At 46.7% G+C, this 16,104-nt stretch overlaps 4 protein-coding genes and 3 pseudogenes across 4 annotated transcripts; 3 read left to right on the top strand and 4 right to left on the bottom strand.

Moving 5' to 3' along the window:
* The first annotated feature begins 256 nt into the window (after positions 1-256).
* LOC135671589 (probable CCR4-associated factor 1 homolog 11) lies at positions 257-1,120 on the top strand. Its single transcript, XM_065179796.1, has one exon. It carries the CDS (start codon positions 257-259, stop codon positions 1,118-1,120), a length of 864 nt encoding a protein of 287 aa, XP_065035868.1.
* Positions 1,121-1,506: 386 nt separating this feature from the next.
* On the bottom strand, positions 1,507-3,304 carry LOC135671601 (myb family transcription factor PHL11-like; annotated as a pseudogene).
* LOC135671602 (uncharacterized) lies at positions 1,507-4,640 on the bottom strand (annotated as a pseudogene).
* A 3,007-nt stretch (positions 4,641-7,647) lies between these two features.
* Positions 7,648-8,511, top strand: LOC135671588 (probable CCR4-associated factor 1 homolog 11). The gene has a single exon (XM_065179795.1). The coding sequence runs from the start codon at positions 7,648-7,650 to the stop codon at positions 8,509-8,511; it is 864 nt and encodes a 287-aa protein (XP_065035867.1).
* A 292-nt stretch (positions 8,512-8,803) lies between these two features.
* Positions 8,804-14,634, bottom strand: LOC135671597 (myb family transcription factor PHL11-like; annotated as a pseudogene).
* Positions 11,837-14,666, bottom strand: LOC135671587 (uncharacterized). Its single transcript, XM_065179794.1, has 2 exons — positions 14,379-14,666; positions 11,837-11,992 (listed from the first exon to the last, which is right to left on the bottom strand). The coding sequence occupies exons 1-2, from the start codon at positions 14,664-14,666 to the stop codon at positions 11,837-11,839; spliced, it is 444 nt and encodes a 147-aa protein (XP_065035866.1).
* Positions 14,667-15,038: 372 nt separating this feature from the next.
* LOC135671586 (probable CCR4-associated factor 1 homolog 11) lies at positions 15,039-15,902 on the top strand. Its single transcript, XM_065179793.1, has one exon. It carries the CDS (start codon positions 15,039-15,041, stop codon positions 15,900-15,902), a length of 864 nt encoding a protein of 287 aa, XP_065035865.1.
* The last annotated feature ends 202 nt before the right edge of the window (positions 15,903-16,104 follow it).

Below are 16,104 nucleotides of genomic sequence, written 5' to 3'. Positions count from 1 at the left end.
CGTACTTCGAACGAAGATACCTTGGATCGTTAGAATCGGACTAGGATTCCGAGAGACATTGGATCGAGCTGGGGCTTAACACCCGCATCTTTCCTTCTTGGATTAGGATTATAGCTCGATTCGGATAGGATTCCGAATCGAACTGGGGTTCGGACACTCTGCCTGTTATATAAGGACGTGACCTTTGGACTTGTCACGCATCACTCCTCTCCGACACTCTTCTTCGCTCCACACTGTTGTATCGTCGCGTGGAAAGATGTCTTCGCAACGAGGAGGAGGAGGAGGAGGGCGGCAACATTTGGTGGTGCGCTCGGTTTGGGCGTGGAACTTGGAGTACGAGTTCTCCATCATTGCTTCCCTCGTGGATCGCTTCTCTTACGTCGCCTTCGACACGGAGTTTCCCGGCTTCCTCTACAGAACTCGGAGGCCACACCGTCTTCTCCCGCCCAGCCTGCGCTACGCCTTCCTCAAGGCCAACGTCGACAAGATGGAGCTCGTCCAACTCGGCCTCACCCTCTTCGACGCCTTCGGCGACCTCCCCTCCATCGGCACCGGCGGCAGGGTCGGGTACGTGTGGGAGTTCAACTTCCGCGAATTCGATGTCCGACGCGACCTCCACGCGCCGGACTCCGTCGACCTGCTCCGCTCCAGTGGCATCGACTTCGACCGGCTCCCCCTCTACGGCATCGACTCCGGCCAGTTCGCCGCCCACCTCTATCGTTCCGGCCTCGTCGCTCATTGCCGTTTCTGCCGCCCGCACTCCACTCGATGGATCGCCTTTCACAGCTGCTACGACTTCGCCTATCTCATCAAGGTGCTGGGGTTCGGCCGGCCTCTGCCCGACACCCTGGAAGAGTTCCTCGGCCTGGTGAACTTGCTCTTCGGAGAGACTGTGGATCTCAAGCACATTATGCGCGGCTGCAAGGGTCTCTCCGGCGGGCTGGAGAGAGTGGCGAGTACCCTCGGGGTGCCACGCCAAGCTGGGAAGTCGCATCAAGCTGGATCAGATAGCTTGGTGACCTGCCAAGTCTATCTGAAGATGAAGCGGAGGTTCTTCGACGACCAAGACGCCAAGGTGGCCTGCCATCGCGGCATCATCTACGGCCTACAAGCCTGCTGAATTCCTCCTTCGTTCTTGGAGTTTGTCAACGCAGCGCAGTGAAGGTGGTCGATTCTCAAAGCAAGTCAACTCAAATATGATCTTTCTCTTTTTCTTTGTGCACAAATGTCGAATGTTTCAACGTAAATAATATACAAATCAAGTCGTCTGTCAAATTCGGATGTGAAAATTGATTGCTGCTTGTGATGTATGGTAAGAATCCGAAGATTGTTGGATATGCACCACATCGATCTGTGCTCTGTTATTTTCTTGGATAAACTGATAGCTTTCAAATTGGGCAAACAACATGATATGTTGATGGCCGAAGAGAGGAAGTTCCCGTACAAGGGGGAGTTGTTTCGTCCACGATCAAATCATTCAACAAACCGCAGTATAAAGATTTACGCTGTAGGAAAGAAACATAGACTCGATATCAACTCGATGCGCACAATGACAGCATCGGATGTGTCTGCAAGTGCAGAATCGACACTCAAAGCTGGTTTACAACCCCTGCGTTTGGATTCTGAGATCCAAGTCGTTTCCTCTTGATCCACCAACCATCTCACCTCTGCTTCCTTTCACATTCAAATCCAGCAGAAGAAGAGAACTGTCCTCGGCCTCATCTCTACCTTCCTGATAAAGTTGAAACCCTCAATCGTTCCTCTTCTTGATGTTTTCCTCTGACCGCACTAATCTCAGCTCCGAGTGCTTCTCTTCGCAAACCCGACCGACGTTCTCCGTCAAGCCTGATAGTGGCAGGTCGAAATCCGTAAGCTGGGCTCTGGTGGCTTCCAAACTGCCTGACGAGCCATTCATGTCGAAACAAAGATCTTCTGAGCTTTCTCCAGCATTGCTTGCAAGTACTTCCTCTGAGCCTTTATACTCGTTTGCAATTTCTTCTGTGCCTGGTAAAGAAATCTCGCGAATGTTACAAGGAGTAGGGCCTTTGTTTGCCACACACCAATAGGCTTACCTCCCGCTGCTCTTGCAGTTTCCTCTGCACTTCGATCTGATAGCATAATGCCTCTCCAAGAGGCATTTCTCTGCATGGTTTGTGAAACATCGGATGACGGATATAAATTGGAGAGCATAAATCAAAGTCTGGAGTTCACGGGATTACTAAATTACAAAAACTACATCAAGTGCACAAACATTCCAATCTATACCGTTTAATAAGAATCACAGACTAACCATTACTGCTAAGATTCTTAAGCTTCGCAAAACTTCCCTAGCTTGTTCGAAGCTATTAAATCCTTTGTAGTATCTTGAGTCAAGAAGCTTTTCTCCGCGATTTATTTTTATTTTCTTTAGCACAGTCCTATTTATTTACAGAACTCATCGATGTTTTGTATGCAACGTCACATCCCGGATTTATAAAAAAAATAAAAATATCAATAATTTATTATCCATTATTTATATAATAAACTTCCTCTTTTTCTTTTTTTTTTCTTCATCCTTTAATTCAAATCCTTGTTTTTACAATAATAAATATTCTATTAATTAGAAAAAGGACCACAGCTTCTTGGTAAGTCATAAGGAAGCTTCAGATTTATTACAAAGTAGTAAATTACTCTGAAAATAAATATTAGATAAACTGATTTATTATTAAATCCTTTATAGTATCTCGAGTTATTGATGTTTAGTAGTATTTCGAGTCATTGCAGAACTCATTGATGTTTTACATGCAGCACATGATATTTGTTAACGCTTTGCAATTTCTTGTATAAAGTTTAAATTTTATATGCAACGATACGTAAAAGTAGAGTTTGTGCCATACACATATCCGACACCGAATGTTCTAGAGACGTCACTGCTGGTGGTAGAGGAACAATTAGTCTTGGTTGAATTGCTTCCTGCATGAGGAATAAAAAGCAGGCATGAACGCTCAATTCTAAGTAATGTATGTACTCTCTCAGTTTATGGTGGCCTGCCTTGACCTACCATTTTTCTTTGCTTCCTGGCCTGTCTCCCTTCTGGTTTGCTTTCCAGGTCTGTACTTCTACAGACAGATAAAGCAAGATCAGAATAGAAGCAATAGACCATAGAAGGAGGGACAAAGAGATGTGACCTGAAGATGACTCTTGAGATGGTAAAACATCAACCCCTTCATGCCCATCAAGCTTAGCACCGACTTTGGAATCTCTTCTCCCAATTGATCACCGAATTATAATTAACGATCACAATTCGATCGTAATTGACTCAGATCTACAATTCAGAAATACGAAGCTTCAGCAAGGTGAGTGGAAGGCACCATGGCCTTCGTGGGAGCCAATCAATCATGTGAGGTTGCAATCAAGGTTTAGAAATGTTGAGCTAACTAACACTACTTCAAGTCAAAAATTAAAAGGATTAGAGCAAAGATGATGGGCTATGGATTTCCTGAGTAATTAATCCTTGTGAAGAGTCATTTCCACACACTGCCAATTTTTTGTACAGAACTTGCAAATAAATTGAAGATATCAAATTTACTCGTCACCGAAAGTATGTCAAGTAAGGTGCTCATGAATTCGAACGCCATCTTAACCTGCAAGATCTACGCAAATTGGGAAGAAGAGACCATCGATTTGTAGTGACCAAACTTGAAGTTCGAAGGACCACCTACATCAAAAGAGAACAAGATTCTTCGACTCTCCACTCGTCCAGACCATTCCGTAAGTTCAACATACGGTACAACGATGAGAAGTTCATGAGAAAACTGATTTGAAAATGTGAGAACATTTCCGTCACCCACTGCAAAAGCATGCTTCAGATATAATGATGAAACAAAGAATAAAGATGTGCAACATTTGCTAACAAAAAACACCTTATAGATCAACACATAATGTCCCAGAAAACAACACATAAAGTTACCAATAAAATGTTAGAGCTTCAACACTAGAGCTGCCCTTACATGATTGTTGTCTTTCGTATCTGAGTCCTATTCTTCATCCTCATCTTGTACATCATTTTTCAAACAGAAGGTGATCAAGGGAAACATTAAGACTTTTAATGTTTTGATGAGTCCTCATCAGCAGCTGCTTCACCTCTTCTCTTTTCCTTAGTGTCCGTGCCTTCTTCATCGACATTAGCTGACTCTTCAAGGATGGAGACTCCATTGTTTTCTTTAATATTATCCGTTGAAACCGAGTCACCAACCTCCTTGATCGTAGTAGATTTATCATCTTTGGCCATAGGCTGTTTGCACTCAACGAGAAGGGCACAGACTTCCTCGATGCTCACAAGGTCAATAGGTGTTTGCTAGGCCTTTGTCGTGGCGGTGAGGCTTGCACCCTTTTTAATGAGATACTCAATGAGCTCTGGATGAGATCCTTGGACGGCATAGTGCAGAGGGGTCAAACCTTTCAAGTTAGCAGGCCTTGACAGAGACATCAGAGGATAATAGGATCCTAATTATCTCTAGATGACCTTTCTGAGCAGCAAAATGGATCGCGGCTGTATCACCCATAGCAGCAGCAGCTCCAATGTCGGCGTTATTCCTGCAGAGAAATCTTGCTACCTCTGTCTGCCCAAACCAAGCAGCCAGATGAAGACTCAATTTCATATTATTCGTGTCAAGGTAGCAACATTAGATTACCAAACAAAAGATTTATCAATAGATTCGTTTGTTCCACTTTTTTACAAAATAAAAAGAAAAGAAAAAATGTGCAATACATCCGAGAATCAAATTTCAGAATTGATAGGGAGAAGCTTGGCACTACCAGATCCCCTCGCCACCTAAGCCAGCAACGCCACCAAAGCCAACTGTGGGGGCCCCCACCAACAACCTCCCAGTCGCCAGCAGGGATCTGCCCTGCCAATCCTAGCTTCCCAACGTGGTGTCACGGCCTTAGCTGGAATTGCCTAAGGCGTGAGGCACCCTTGCGGCCAAGACGCGAACTTAGCTTGCGTTGCATAAGACGCGTTTCGCCCTTGCGATATTGTTCCGCAAAGATCAGCCCACTTACAACCTCTCGCAGGTCCCGAAGGACCTGTAAAAGAGAAAGTTGATTAGTTCGAAAGAACGAGCAACGGACAAGTCCCGAATTCTCGTGAAAAAGGAAAGCTTTACAAGCAATTCAGCGAGCACCTTGTGTAAACAAGAGAAAAGAGGGAGTGGGGGAAAACAAGGGCTTTAGAAGGTTGAACGAGCAGCTGCAAGCCCACAAACAGCTGCTCACCGAGTCCCGGGCCCGACAACAAGTTCCCGTCAAGGCAACGTGCGAACTTGCGAATGTGTGTTCAACGCCCGGTACTATATCGAAGCCCCATCCACCCCTGTGCCACCCGGGGGGTTCAAAGGGGCTGAGATGGCTAACGTTTTAGTGAGCGGAGGTAGATTCCAAAAATCAACCCGCGGCACACGAAAACGGAGCTATTTTGGGTTGTTTTGCTCGGTTCGGTGAGCGGTCGCTATGTAACACTGCAGCTTGTTCGAACTTACATTTTTACAAGCAAAATGACTCAAAACCAAGGCAAAACAGGCTGCCAAGTAACTGTACATGTAGATGAGAGCGACGAACGGTTTGTTCAACGGAGTTGTTGCGGGCGCGCGACGACCGTTCGTGACAGTGGGCACATAAGACCCACTCCTTACTAATGCCGCAGCTAAAGAAACCATGCCCCGCATTAATGGTTGGCAGCATGCCCCAGCTTCCCCAACCGCCTCCTGGCTGACATCTCAACAGAAGCCATGCCTGTGCATTAATGACTAGCAGTATGCCCCTGCTTCCCCAGTAGCCTCCTGGCTGACATATCAACAAAAGCCATGCTTCAGTATTAATGATTGATAGCATGGCCCGATTTCACTAGCCTTCCCCTCCGGACGACCGATGGAGGGCCCACTCCTTGCCTAACCCAAAGCGACAGGGGAGTCAACCCAAAGGCGTCCCAACGGTCCGCACCAGCAAGCCGTCCTTATTAATGCCCCCCCCCATACATAGTAAGAGGGGCCTGGCTAACACACGTCTAGATTGCTCGATGCCTAGGTAAAAAATCCAAGCCCCAGACCAAGACAAAAGGAGGCAGGCAAAAACCCTCTATTCTCTCATTTACACTACTCACACTATTGTCTTCCTCCCCCTCCATCAGTCCATCTTTCGCTAACTTAAGCATCGAAGGGGTTGACCTGGGACACCCTCGGCACAAGCCTATTGTGCAAGGTCGTCAGCGTAGCATGAAGGCGTGACTAGAAGGCAAGCCAGCAGAAGAGACCTACACTTTTGGCAGATAACTAATCAGGCCGACTCACCGATCGACGGTCTTTGTGTGTTAACAAGAAATATCCAAAAGTTGAGTTTGTACCCTATGACTTGCAAATTTCTTAGATGTCAACAAATTTAGTATAAGAAACTATGATATATCCTCTTTCCCACCACATAGAGGTTGGAGATATGGAATAATTTTTGTTAATTTACTTACCCAAGATTGAGATCTCGAAAAGTAAAGCACTTCTTGGATGTTTAAAAATTCTAATACCCAAAAAAACATAACATACATTGACAGAAAAGAGATGTTTAAATTGTCGACAGCAACAATTTCTCAGCTTCGTAATGAACATTTCCTATATTAAATCTAAGTATCGAAGCAACACAATTCCACCCACAAGTTATGTGGAAGTTCTTATACCGAAGAGTGTCAGTGTGGATGAATCGGCATGTATCATTTCTGCAAATCATTGCCACAGTCATCCTCCATCGATAGATAGTTTCATCATCTATATCCTTTTCTTCATTCTCTTTTCAAAGGAATCGAGTTGATATTTAAGACCTAAGACTCAGAAGGGCCAGCTAGTCACAAATAATGCACCAAATCAGACAGCAATCCGAATCCTAGCAAAGGAATTTAAATGAACCAGCCAAGTAGGTTAAAGCTCAAAAACCCTAAGGGAACCTTAAAACTCAGTGCCAAACTCTCGGCGGCGCAATAAGCTGCTCGCTCGACAGATTCTGAACCAAGCGAAGAGCCCACCACATGATAACGACAACAAAAGCGAAGATTGAGGAAAGGAGAACAAGGGAGAAAGGATACGGTGTCCGGGAATGGCGATCTCGAGTATTGACGGCGAGGGGATTAGCGTTGCAGATGGACTCGACCGTGGTGAGGTCCCCGTTCCTCGCGGCGGCGTGGAGATCGGAAGATTCGCTGCCCCCCTTCGGTAATCGGTTCTTCCTCCTCGATGCCGCTCCGGGGTCTCCCATCTCCGCGGGGTGTGCCGTCGTGGAGCTTCAAGCGACGAAGGCAGCGGTAATACATAGTTGATTGAAGGCCGAGACGGTAGCAGGATGGGCCGAGTTAAGGCCCACAAATGTGGAGACGTACTTCGAACGAAGATACCTTGGATCGTTAGAATCGGACTAGGATTCCGAGAGACATTGGATCGAGCTGGGGCTTAACACCCGCATCTTTCCTTCTTGGATTAGGATTATAGCTCGATTCGGATAGGATTCCGAATCGAACTGGGGTTCGGACACTCTGCCTGTTATATAAGGACGTGACCTTTGGACTTGTCACGCATCACTCCTCTCCGACACTCTTCTTCGCTCCACACTGTTGTATCGTCGCGTGGAAAGATGTCTTCGCAACGAGGAGGAGGAGGAGGAGGGCGGCAACATTTGGTGGTGCGCTCGGTTTGGGCGTGGAACTTGGAGTACGAGTTCTCCATCATTGCTTCCCTCGTGGATCGCTTCTCTTACGTCGCCTTCGACACGGAGTTTCCCGGCTTCCTCTACAGAACTCGGAGGCCACACCGTCTTCTCCCGCCCAGCCTGCGCTACGCCTTCCTCAAGGCCAACGTCGACAAGATGGAGCTCGTCCAACTCGGCCTCACCCTCTTCGACGCCTTCGGCGACCTCCCCTCCATCGGCACCGGCGGCAGGGTCGGGTACGCGTGGGAGTTCAACTTCCGCGAATTCGATGTCCGACGCGACCTCCACGCGCCGGACTCCGTCGACCTGCTCCGCTCCAGTGGCATCGACTTCGACCGGCTCCCCCTCTACGGCATTGACTCCGGCCAGTTCGCCGCCCACCTCTATCGTTCCGGCCTCGTCGCTCATTGCCGTTTCTGCCGCCCGCACTCCACTCGATGGATCGCCTTTCACAGCTGCTACGACTTCGCCTATCTCATCAAGGTGCTGGGGTTCGGCCGGCCTCTGCCCGACACCCTGGAAGAGTTCCTCGGCCTGGTGAACTTGCTCTTCGGAGAGACTGTGGATCTCAAGCACATTATGCGCGGCTGCAAGGGTCTCTCCGGCGGGCTGGAGAGAGTGGCGAGTACCCTCGGGGTGCCACGCCAAGCTGGGAAGTCGCATCAAGCTGGATCAGATAGCTTGGTGACCTGCCAAGTCTATCTGAAGATGAAGCGGAGGTTCTTCGACGACCAAGACGCCAAGGTGGCCTGCCATCGCGGCATCATCTACGGCCTACAAGCCTGCTGAATTCCTCCTTCGTTCTTGGAGTTTGTCAACGCAGCGCAGTGAAGGTGGTCGATTCTCAAAGCAAGTCAACTCAAATATGATCTTTCTCTTTTTCTTTGTGCACAAATGTCGAATGTTTCAACGTAAATAATATACAAATCAAGTCGTCTGTCAAATTCGGATGTGAAAATTGATTGCTGCTTGTGATGTATGGTAAGAATCCGAAGATTGTTGGATATGCACCACATCGATCTGTGCTCTGTTATTTTCTTGGATAAACTGATAGCTTTCAAATTGGGCAAACAACATGATATGTTGATGGCCGAAGAGAGGAAGTTCCCGTACAAGGGGGAGTTGTTTCGTCCACGATCAAATCATTCAACAAACCGCAGTATAAAGATTTACGCTGTAGGAAAGAAACATAGACTCGATATCAACTCGATGCGCACAATGACAGCATCGGATGTGTCTGCAAGTGCAGAATCGACACTCAAAGCTGGTTTACAACCCCTGCGTTTGGATTCTGAGATCCAAGTCGTTTCCTCTTGATCCACCAACCATCTCACCTCTGCTTCCTTTCACATTCAAATCCAGCAGAAGAAGAGAACTGTCCTCGGCCTCATCTCTACCTTCCTGATAAAGTTGAAACCCTCAATCGTTCCTCTTCTTGATGTTTTCCTCTGACCGCACTAATCTCAGCTCCGAGTGCTTCTCTTCGCAAACCCGACCGACGTTCTCCGTCAAGCCTGATAGTGGCAGGTCGAAATCCGTAAGCTGGGCTCTGGTGGCTTCCAAACTGCCTGACGAGCCATTCATGTCGAAACAAAGATCTTCTGAGCTTTCTCCAGCATTGCTTGCAAGTACTTCCTCTGAGCCTTTATACTCGTTTGCAATTTCTTCTGTGCCTGGTAAAGAAATCTCGCGAATGTTACAAGGAGTAGGGCCTTTGTTTGCCACACACCAATAGGCTTACCTCCCGCTGCTCTTGCAGTTTCCTCTGCACTTCGATCTGATAGCATAATGCCTCTCCAAGAGGCATTTCTCTGCATGGTTTGTGAAACATCGGATGACGGATATAAATTGGAGAGCATAAATCAAAGTCTGGAGTTCACGGGATTACTAAATTACAAAAACTACATCAAGTGCACAAACATTCCAATCTATACCGTTTAATAAGAATCACAGACTAACCATTACTGCTAAGATTCTTAAGCTTCGCAAAACTTCCCTAGCTTGTTCGAAGCTATTAAATCCTTTGTAGTATCTTGAGTCAAGAAGCTTTTCTCCGCGATTTATTTTTATTTTCTTTAGCACAGTCCTATTTATTTACAGAACTCATCGATGTTTTGTATGCAACGTCACATCCCGGATTTATAAAAAAAATAAAAATATCAATAATTTATTATCCATTATTTATATAATAAACTTCCTCTTTTTCTTTTTTTTTTCTTCATCCTTTAATTCAAATCCTTGTTTTTACAATAATAAATATTCTATTAATTAGAAAAAGGACCACAGCTTCTTGGTAAGTCATAAGGAAGCTTCAGATTTATTACAAAGTAGTAAATTACTCTGAAAATAAATATTAGATAAACTGATTTATTATTAAATCCTTTATAGTATCTCGAGTTATTGATGTTTAGTAGTATTTCGAGTCATTGCAGAACTCATTGATGTTTTACATGCAGCACATGATATTTGTTAACGCTTTGCAATTTCTTGTATAAAGTTTAAATTTTATATGCAACGATACGTAAAAGTAGAGTTTGTGCCATACACATATCCGACACCGAATGTTCTAGAGACGTCACTGCTGGTGGTAGAGGAACAATTAGTCTTGGTTGAATTGCTTCCTGCATGAGGAATAAAAAGCAGGCATGAACGCTCAATTCTAAGTAATGTATGTACTCTCTCAGTTTATGGTGGCCTGCCTTGACCTACCATTTTTCTTTGCTTCCTGGCCTGTCTCCCTTCTGGTTTGCTTTCCAGGTCTGTACTTCTACAGACAGATAAAGCAAGATCAGAATAGAAGCAATAGACCATAGAAGGAGGGACAAAGAGATGTGACCTGAAGATGACTCTTGAGATGGTAAAACATCAACCCCTTCATGCCCATCAAGCTTAGCACCGACTTTGGAATCTCTTCTCCCAATTGATCACCGAATTATAATTAACGATCACAATTCGATCGTAATTGACTCAGATCTACAATTCAGAAATACGAAGCTTCAGCAAGGTGAGTGGAAGGCACCATGGCCTTCGTGGGAGCCAATCAATCATGTGAGGTTGCAATCAAGGTTTAGAGATGTTGAGCTAACTAACACTACTTCAAGTCAAAAATTAAAAGGATTAGAGCAAAGATGATGGGCTATGGATTTCCTGAGTAATTAATCCTTGTGAAGAGTCATTTCCACACACTGCCAATTTTTTGTACAGAACTTGCAAATAAATTGAAGATATCAAATTTACTCGTCACCGAAAGTATGTCAAGTAAGGTGCTCATGAATTCGAACGCCATCTTAACCTGCAAGATCTACGCAAATTGGGAAGAAGAGACCATCGATTTGTAGTGACCAAACTTGAAGTTCGAAGGACCACCTACATCAAAAGAGAACAAGATTCTTCGACTCTCCACTCGTCCAGACCATTCCGTAAGTTCAACATACGGTACAACGATGAGAAGTTCATGAGAAAACTGATTTGAAAATGTGAGAACATTTCCGTCACCCACTGCAAAAGCATGCTTCAGATATAATGATGAAACAAAGAATAAAGATGTGCAACATTTGCTAACAAAAAACACCTTATAGATCAACACATAATGTCCCAGAAAACAACACATAAAGTTACCAATAAAATGTTAGAGCTTCAACACTAGAGCTGCCCTTACATGATTGTTGTCTTTCGTATCTGAGTCCTATTCTTCATCCTCATCTTGTACATCATTTTTCAAACAGAAGGTGATCAAGGGAAACATTAAGACTTTTAATGTTTTGATGAGTCCTCATCAGCAGCTGCTTCACCTCTTCTCTTTTCCTTAGTGTCCGTGCCTTCTTCATCGACATTAGCTGACTCTTCAAGGATGGAGACTCCATTGTTTTCTTTAATATTATCCGTTGAAACCGAGTCACCAACCTCCTTGATCGTAGTAGATTTATCATCTTTGGCCATAGGCTGTTTGCACTCAACGAGAAGGGCACAGACTTCCTCGATGCTCACAAGGTCAATAGGTGTTTGCTAGGCCTTTGTCGTGGCGGTGAGGCTTGCACCCTTTTTAATGAGATACTCAATGAGCTCTGGATGAGATCCTTGGACGGCATAGTGCAGAGGGGTCAAACCTTTCAAGTTAGCAGGCCTTGACAGAGACATCAGAGGATAATAGGATCCTAATTATCTCTAGATGACCTTTCTGAGCAGCAAAATGGATCGCGGCTGTATCACCCATAGCAGCAGCAGCTCCAATGTCGGCGTTATTCTTGCAGAGAAATCTTGCTACCTCTGTCTGCCCAAACCAAGCAGCCAGATGAAGACTCAATTTCATATTATTCGTGTCAAGGTAGCAACATTAGATTACCAAACAAAAGATTTATCAATAGATTCGTTTGTTCCACTTTTTTACAAAATAAAAAGAAAAGAAAAAATGTGCAATACATCCGAGAATCAAATTTCAGAATTGATAGGGAGAAGCTTGGCACTACCAGATCCCCTCGCCACCTAAGCCAGCAACGCCACCAAAGCCAACTGTGGGGGCCCCCACCAACAACCTCCCAGTCGCCAGCAGGGATCTGCCCTGCCAATCCTAGCTTCCCAACGTGGTGTCACGGCCTTAGCTGGAATTGCCTAAGGCGTGAGGCACCCTTGCGGCCAAGACGCGAACTTAGCTTGCGTTGCATAAGACGCGTTTCGCCCTTGCGATATTGTTCCGCAAAGATCAGCCCACTTACAACCTCTCGCAGGTCCCGAAGGACCTGTAAAAGAGAAAGTTGATTAGTTCGAAAGAACGAGCAACGGACAAGTCCCGAATTCTCGTGAAAAAGGAAAGCTTTACAAGCAATTCAGCGAGCACCTTGTGTAAACAAGAGAAAAGAGGGAGTGGGGGAAAACAAGGGCTTTAGAAGGTTGAACGAGCAGCTGCAAGCCCACAAACAGCTGCTCACCGAGTCCCGGGCCCGACAACAAGTTCCCGTCAAGGCAACGTGCGAACTTGCGAATGTGTGTTCAACGCCCGGTACTATATCGAAGCCCCATCCACCCCTGTGCCACCCGGGGGGTTCAAAGGGGCTGAGATGGCTGACGTTTTAGTGAGCGGAGGCAGATTCCAAAAATCAACCCGCGGCACACGAAAACGGAGCTATTTTGGGTTGTTTTGCTCGGTTCGGTGAGCGGTCGCTATGTAACACTGCAGCTTGTTCGAACTTACATTTTTACAAGCAAAATGACTCAAAACCAAGGCAAAACAGGCTGCCAAGTAACTGTACATGTAGATGAGAGCGACGAACGGTTTGTTCAACGGAGTTGTTGCGGGCGCGCGACGACCGTTCGTGACAGTGGGCACATAAGACCCACTCCTTACTAATGCCGCAGCTAAAGAAACCATGCCCCGCATTAATGGTTGGCAGCATGCCCCAGCTTCCCCAACCGCCTCCTGGCTGACATCTCAACAGAAGCCATGCCTGTGCATTAATGACTAGCAGTATGCCCCTGCTTCCCCAGTAGCCTCCTGGCTGACATATCAACAAAAGCCATGCTTCAGTATTAATGATTGATAGCATGGCCCGATTTCACTAGCCTTCCCCTCCGGACGACCGATGGAGGGCCCACTCCTTGCCTAACCCAAAGCGACAGGGGAGTCAACCCAAAGGCGTCCCAACGGTCCGCACCAGCAAGCCGTCCTTATTAATGCCCCCCCCCATACATAGTAAGAGGGGCCTGGCTAACACACGTCTAGATTGCTCGATGCCTAGGTAAAAAATCCAAGCCCCAGACCAAGACAAAAGGAGGCAGGCAAAAACCCTCTATTCTCTCATTTACACTACTCACACTATTGTCTTCCTCCCCCTCCATCAGTCCATCTTTCGCTAACTTAAGCATCGAAGGGGTTGACCTGGGACACCCTCGGCACAAGCCTATTGTGCAAGGTCGTCAGCGTAGCATGAAGGCGTGACTAGAAGGCAAGCCAGCAGAAGAGACCTACACTTTTGGCAGATAACTAATCAGGCCGACTCACCGATCGACGGTCTTTGTGTGTTAACAAGAAATATCCAAAAGTTGAGTTTGTACCCTATGACTTGCAAATTTCTTAGATGTCAACAAATTTAGTATAAGAAACTATGATATATCCTCTTTCCCACCACATAGAGGTTGGAGATATGGAATAATTTTTGTTAATTTACTTACCCAAGATTGAGATCTCGAAAAGTAAAGCACTTCTTGGATGTTTAAAAATTCTAATACCCAAAAAAACATAACATACATTGACAGAAAAGAGATGTTTAAATTGTCGACAGCAACAATTTCTCAGCTTCGTAATGAACATTTCCTATATTAAATCTAAGTATCGAAGCAACACAATTCCACCCACAAGTTATGTGGAAGTTCTTATACCGAAGAGTGTCAGTGTGGATGAATCGGCATGTATCATTTCTGCAAATCATTGCCACAGTCATCCTCCATCGATAGATAGTTTCATCATCTATATCCTTTTCTTCATTCTCTTTTCAAAGGAATCGAGTTGATATTTAAGACCTAAGACTCAGAAGGGCCAGCTAGTCACAAATAATGCACCAAATCAGACAGCAATCCGAATCCTAGCAAAGGAATTTAAATGAACCAGCCAAGTAGGTTAAAGCTCAAAAACCCTAAGGGAACCTTAAAACTCAGTGCCAAACTCTCGGCGGCGCAATAAGCTGCTCGCTCGACAGATTCTGAACCAAGCGAAGAGCCCACCACATGATAACGACAACAAAAGCGAAGATTGAGGAAAGGAGAACAAGGGAGAAAGGATACGGTGTCCGGGAATGGCGATCTCGAGTATTGACGGCGAGGGGATTAGCGTTGCAGATGGACTCGACCGTGGTGAGGTCCCCGTTCCTCGCGGCGGCGTGGAGATCGGAAGATTCGCTGCCCCCCTTCGGTAATCGGTTCTTCCTCCTCGATGCCGCTCCGGGGTCTCCCATCTCCGCGGGGTGTGCCGTCGTGGAGCTTCAAGCGACGAAGGCAGCGGTAATACATAGTTGATTGAAGGCCGAGACGGTAGCAGGATGGGCCGAGTTAAGGCCCACAAATGTGGAGACGTACTTCGAACGAAGATACCTTGGATCGTTAGAATCGGACTAGGATTCCGAGAGACATTGGATCGAGCTGGGGCTTAACACCCGCATCTTTCCTTCTTGGATTAGGATTATAGCTCGATTCGGATAGGATTCCGAATCGAACTGGGGTTCGGACACTCTGCCTGTTATATAAGGACGTGACCTTTGGACTTGTCACGCATCACTCCTCTCCGACACTCTTCTTCGCTCCACACTGTTGTATCGTCGCGTGGAAAGATGTCTTCGCAACGAGGAGGAGGAGGAGGAGGGCGGCAACATTTGGTGGTGCGCTCGGTTTGGGCGTGGAACTTGGAGTACGAGTTCTCCATCATTGCTTCCCTCGTGGATCGCTTCTCTTACGTCGCCTTCGACACGGAGTTTCCCGGCTTCCTCTACAGAACTCGGAGGCCACACCGTCTTCTCCCGCCCAGCCTGCGCTACGCCTTCCTCAAGGCCAACGTCGACAAGATGGAGCTCGTCCAACTCGGCCTCACCCTCTTCGACGCCTTCGGCGACCTCCCCTCCATCGGCACCGGCGGCAGGGTCGGGTACGCGTGGGAGTTCAACTTCCGCGAATTCGATGTCCGACGCGACCTCCACGCGCCGGACTCCGTCGACCTGCTCCGCTCCAGTGGCATCGACTTCGACCGGCTCCCCCTCTACGGCATTGACTCCGGCCAGTTCGCCGCCCACCTCTATCGTTCCGGCCTCGTCGCTCATTGCCGTTTCTGCCGCCCGCACTCCACTCGATGGATCGCCTTTCACAGCTGCTACGACTTCGCCTATCTCATCAAGGTGCTGGGGTTCGGCCGGCCTCTGCCCGACACCCTGGAAGAGTTCCTCGGCCTGGTGAACTTGCTCTTCGGAGAGACTGTGGATCTCAAGCACATTATGCGCGGCTGCAAGGGTCTCTCCGGCGGGCTGGAGAGAGTGGCGAGTACCCTCGGGGTGCCACGCCAAGCTGGGAAGTCGCATCAAGCTGGATCAGATAGCTTGGTGACCTGCCAAGTCTATCTGAAGATGAAGCGGAGGTTCTTCGACGACCAAGACGCCAAGGTGGCCTGCCATCGCGGCATCATCTACGGCCTACAAGCCTGCTGAATTCCTCCTTCGTTCTTGGAGTTTGTCAACGCAGCGCAGTGAAGGTGGTCGATTCTCAAAGCAAGTCAACTCAAATATGATCTTTCTCTTTTTCTTTGTGCACAAATGTCGAATGTTTCAACGTAAATAATATACAAATCAAGTCGTCTGTCAAATTCGGATGTGAAAATTGATTGCTGCTTGTGATGTATGGTAAGAATCC

The sequence above is a fragment of the Musa acuminata genome, unplaced genomic scaffold, assembly GCF_036884655.1.
Source record: "Musa acuminata AAA Group cultivar baxijiao unplaced genomic scaffold, Cavendish_Baxijiao_AAA HiC_scaffold_1142, whole genome shotgun sequence".
Taxonomy (NCBI): domain Eukaryota; kingdom Viridiplantae; phylum Streptophyta; class Magnoliopsida; order Zingiberales; family Musaceae; genus Musa; species Musa acuminata.
The sequence above is the reverse complement of the archived record's forward strand: the minus strand, read 5'-3'. Positions and strand labels throughout refer to the sequence as shown.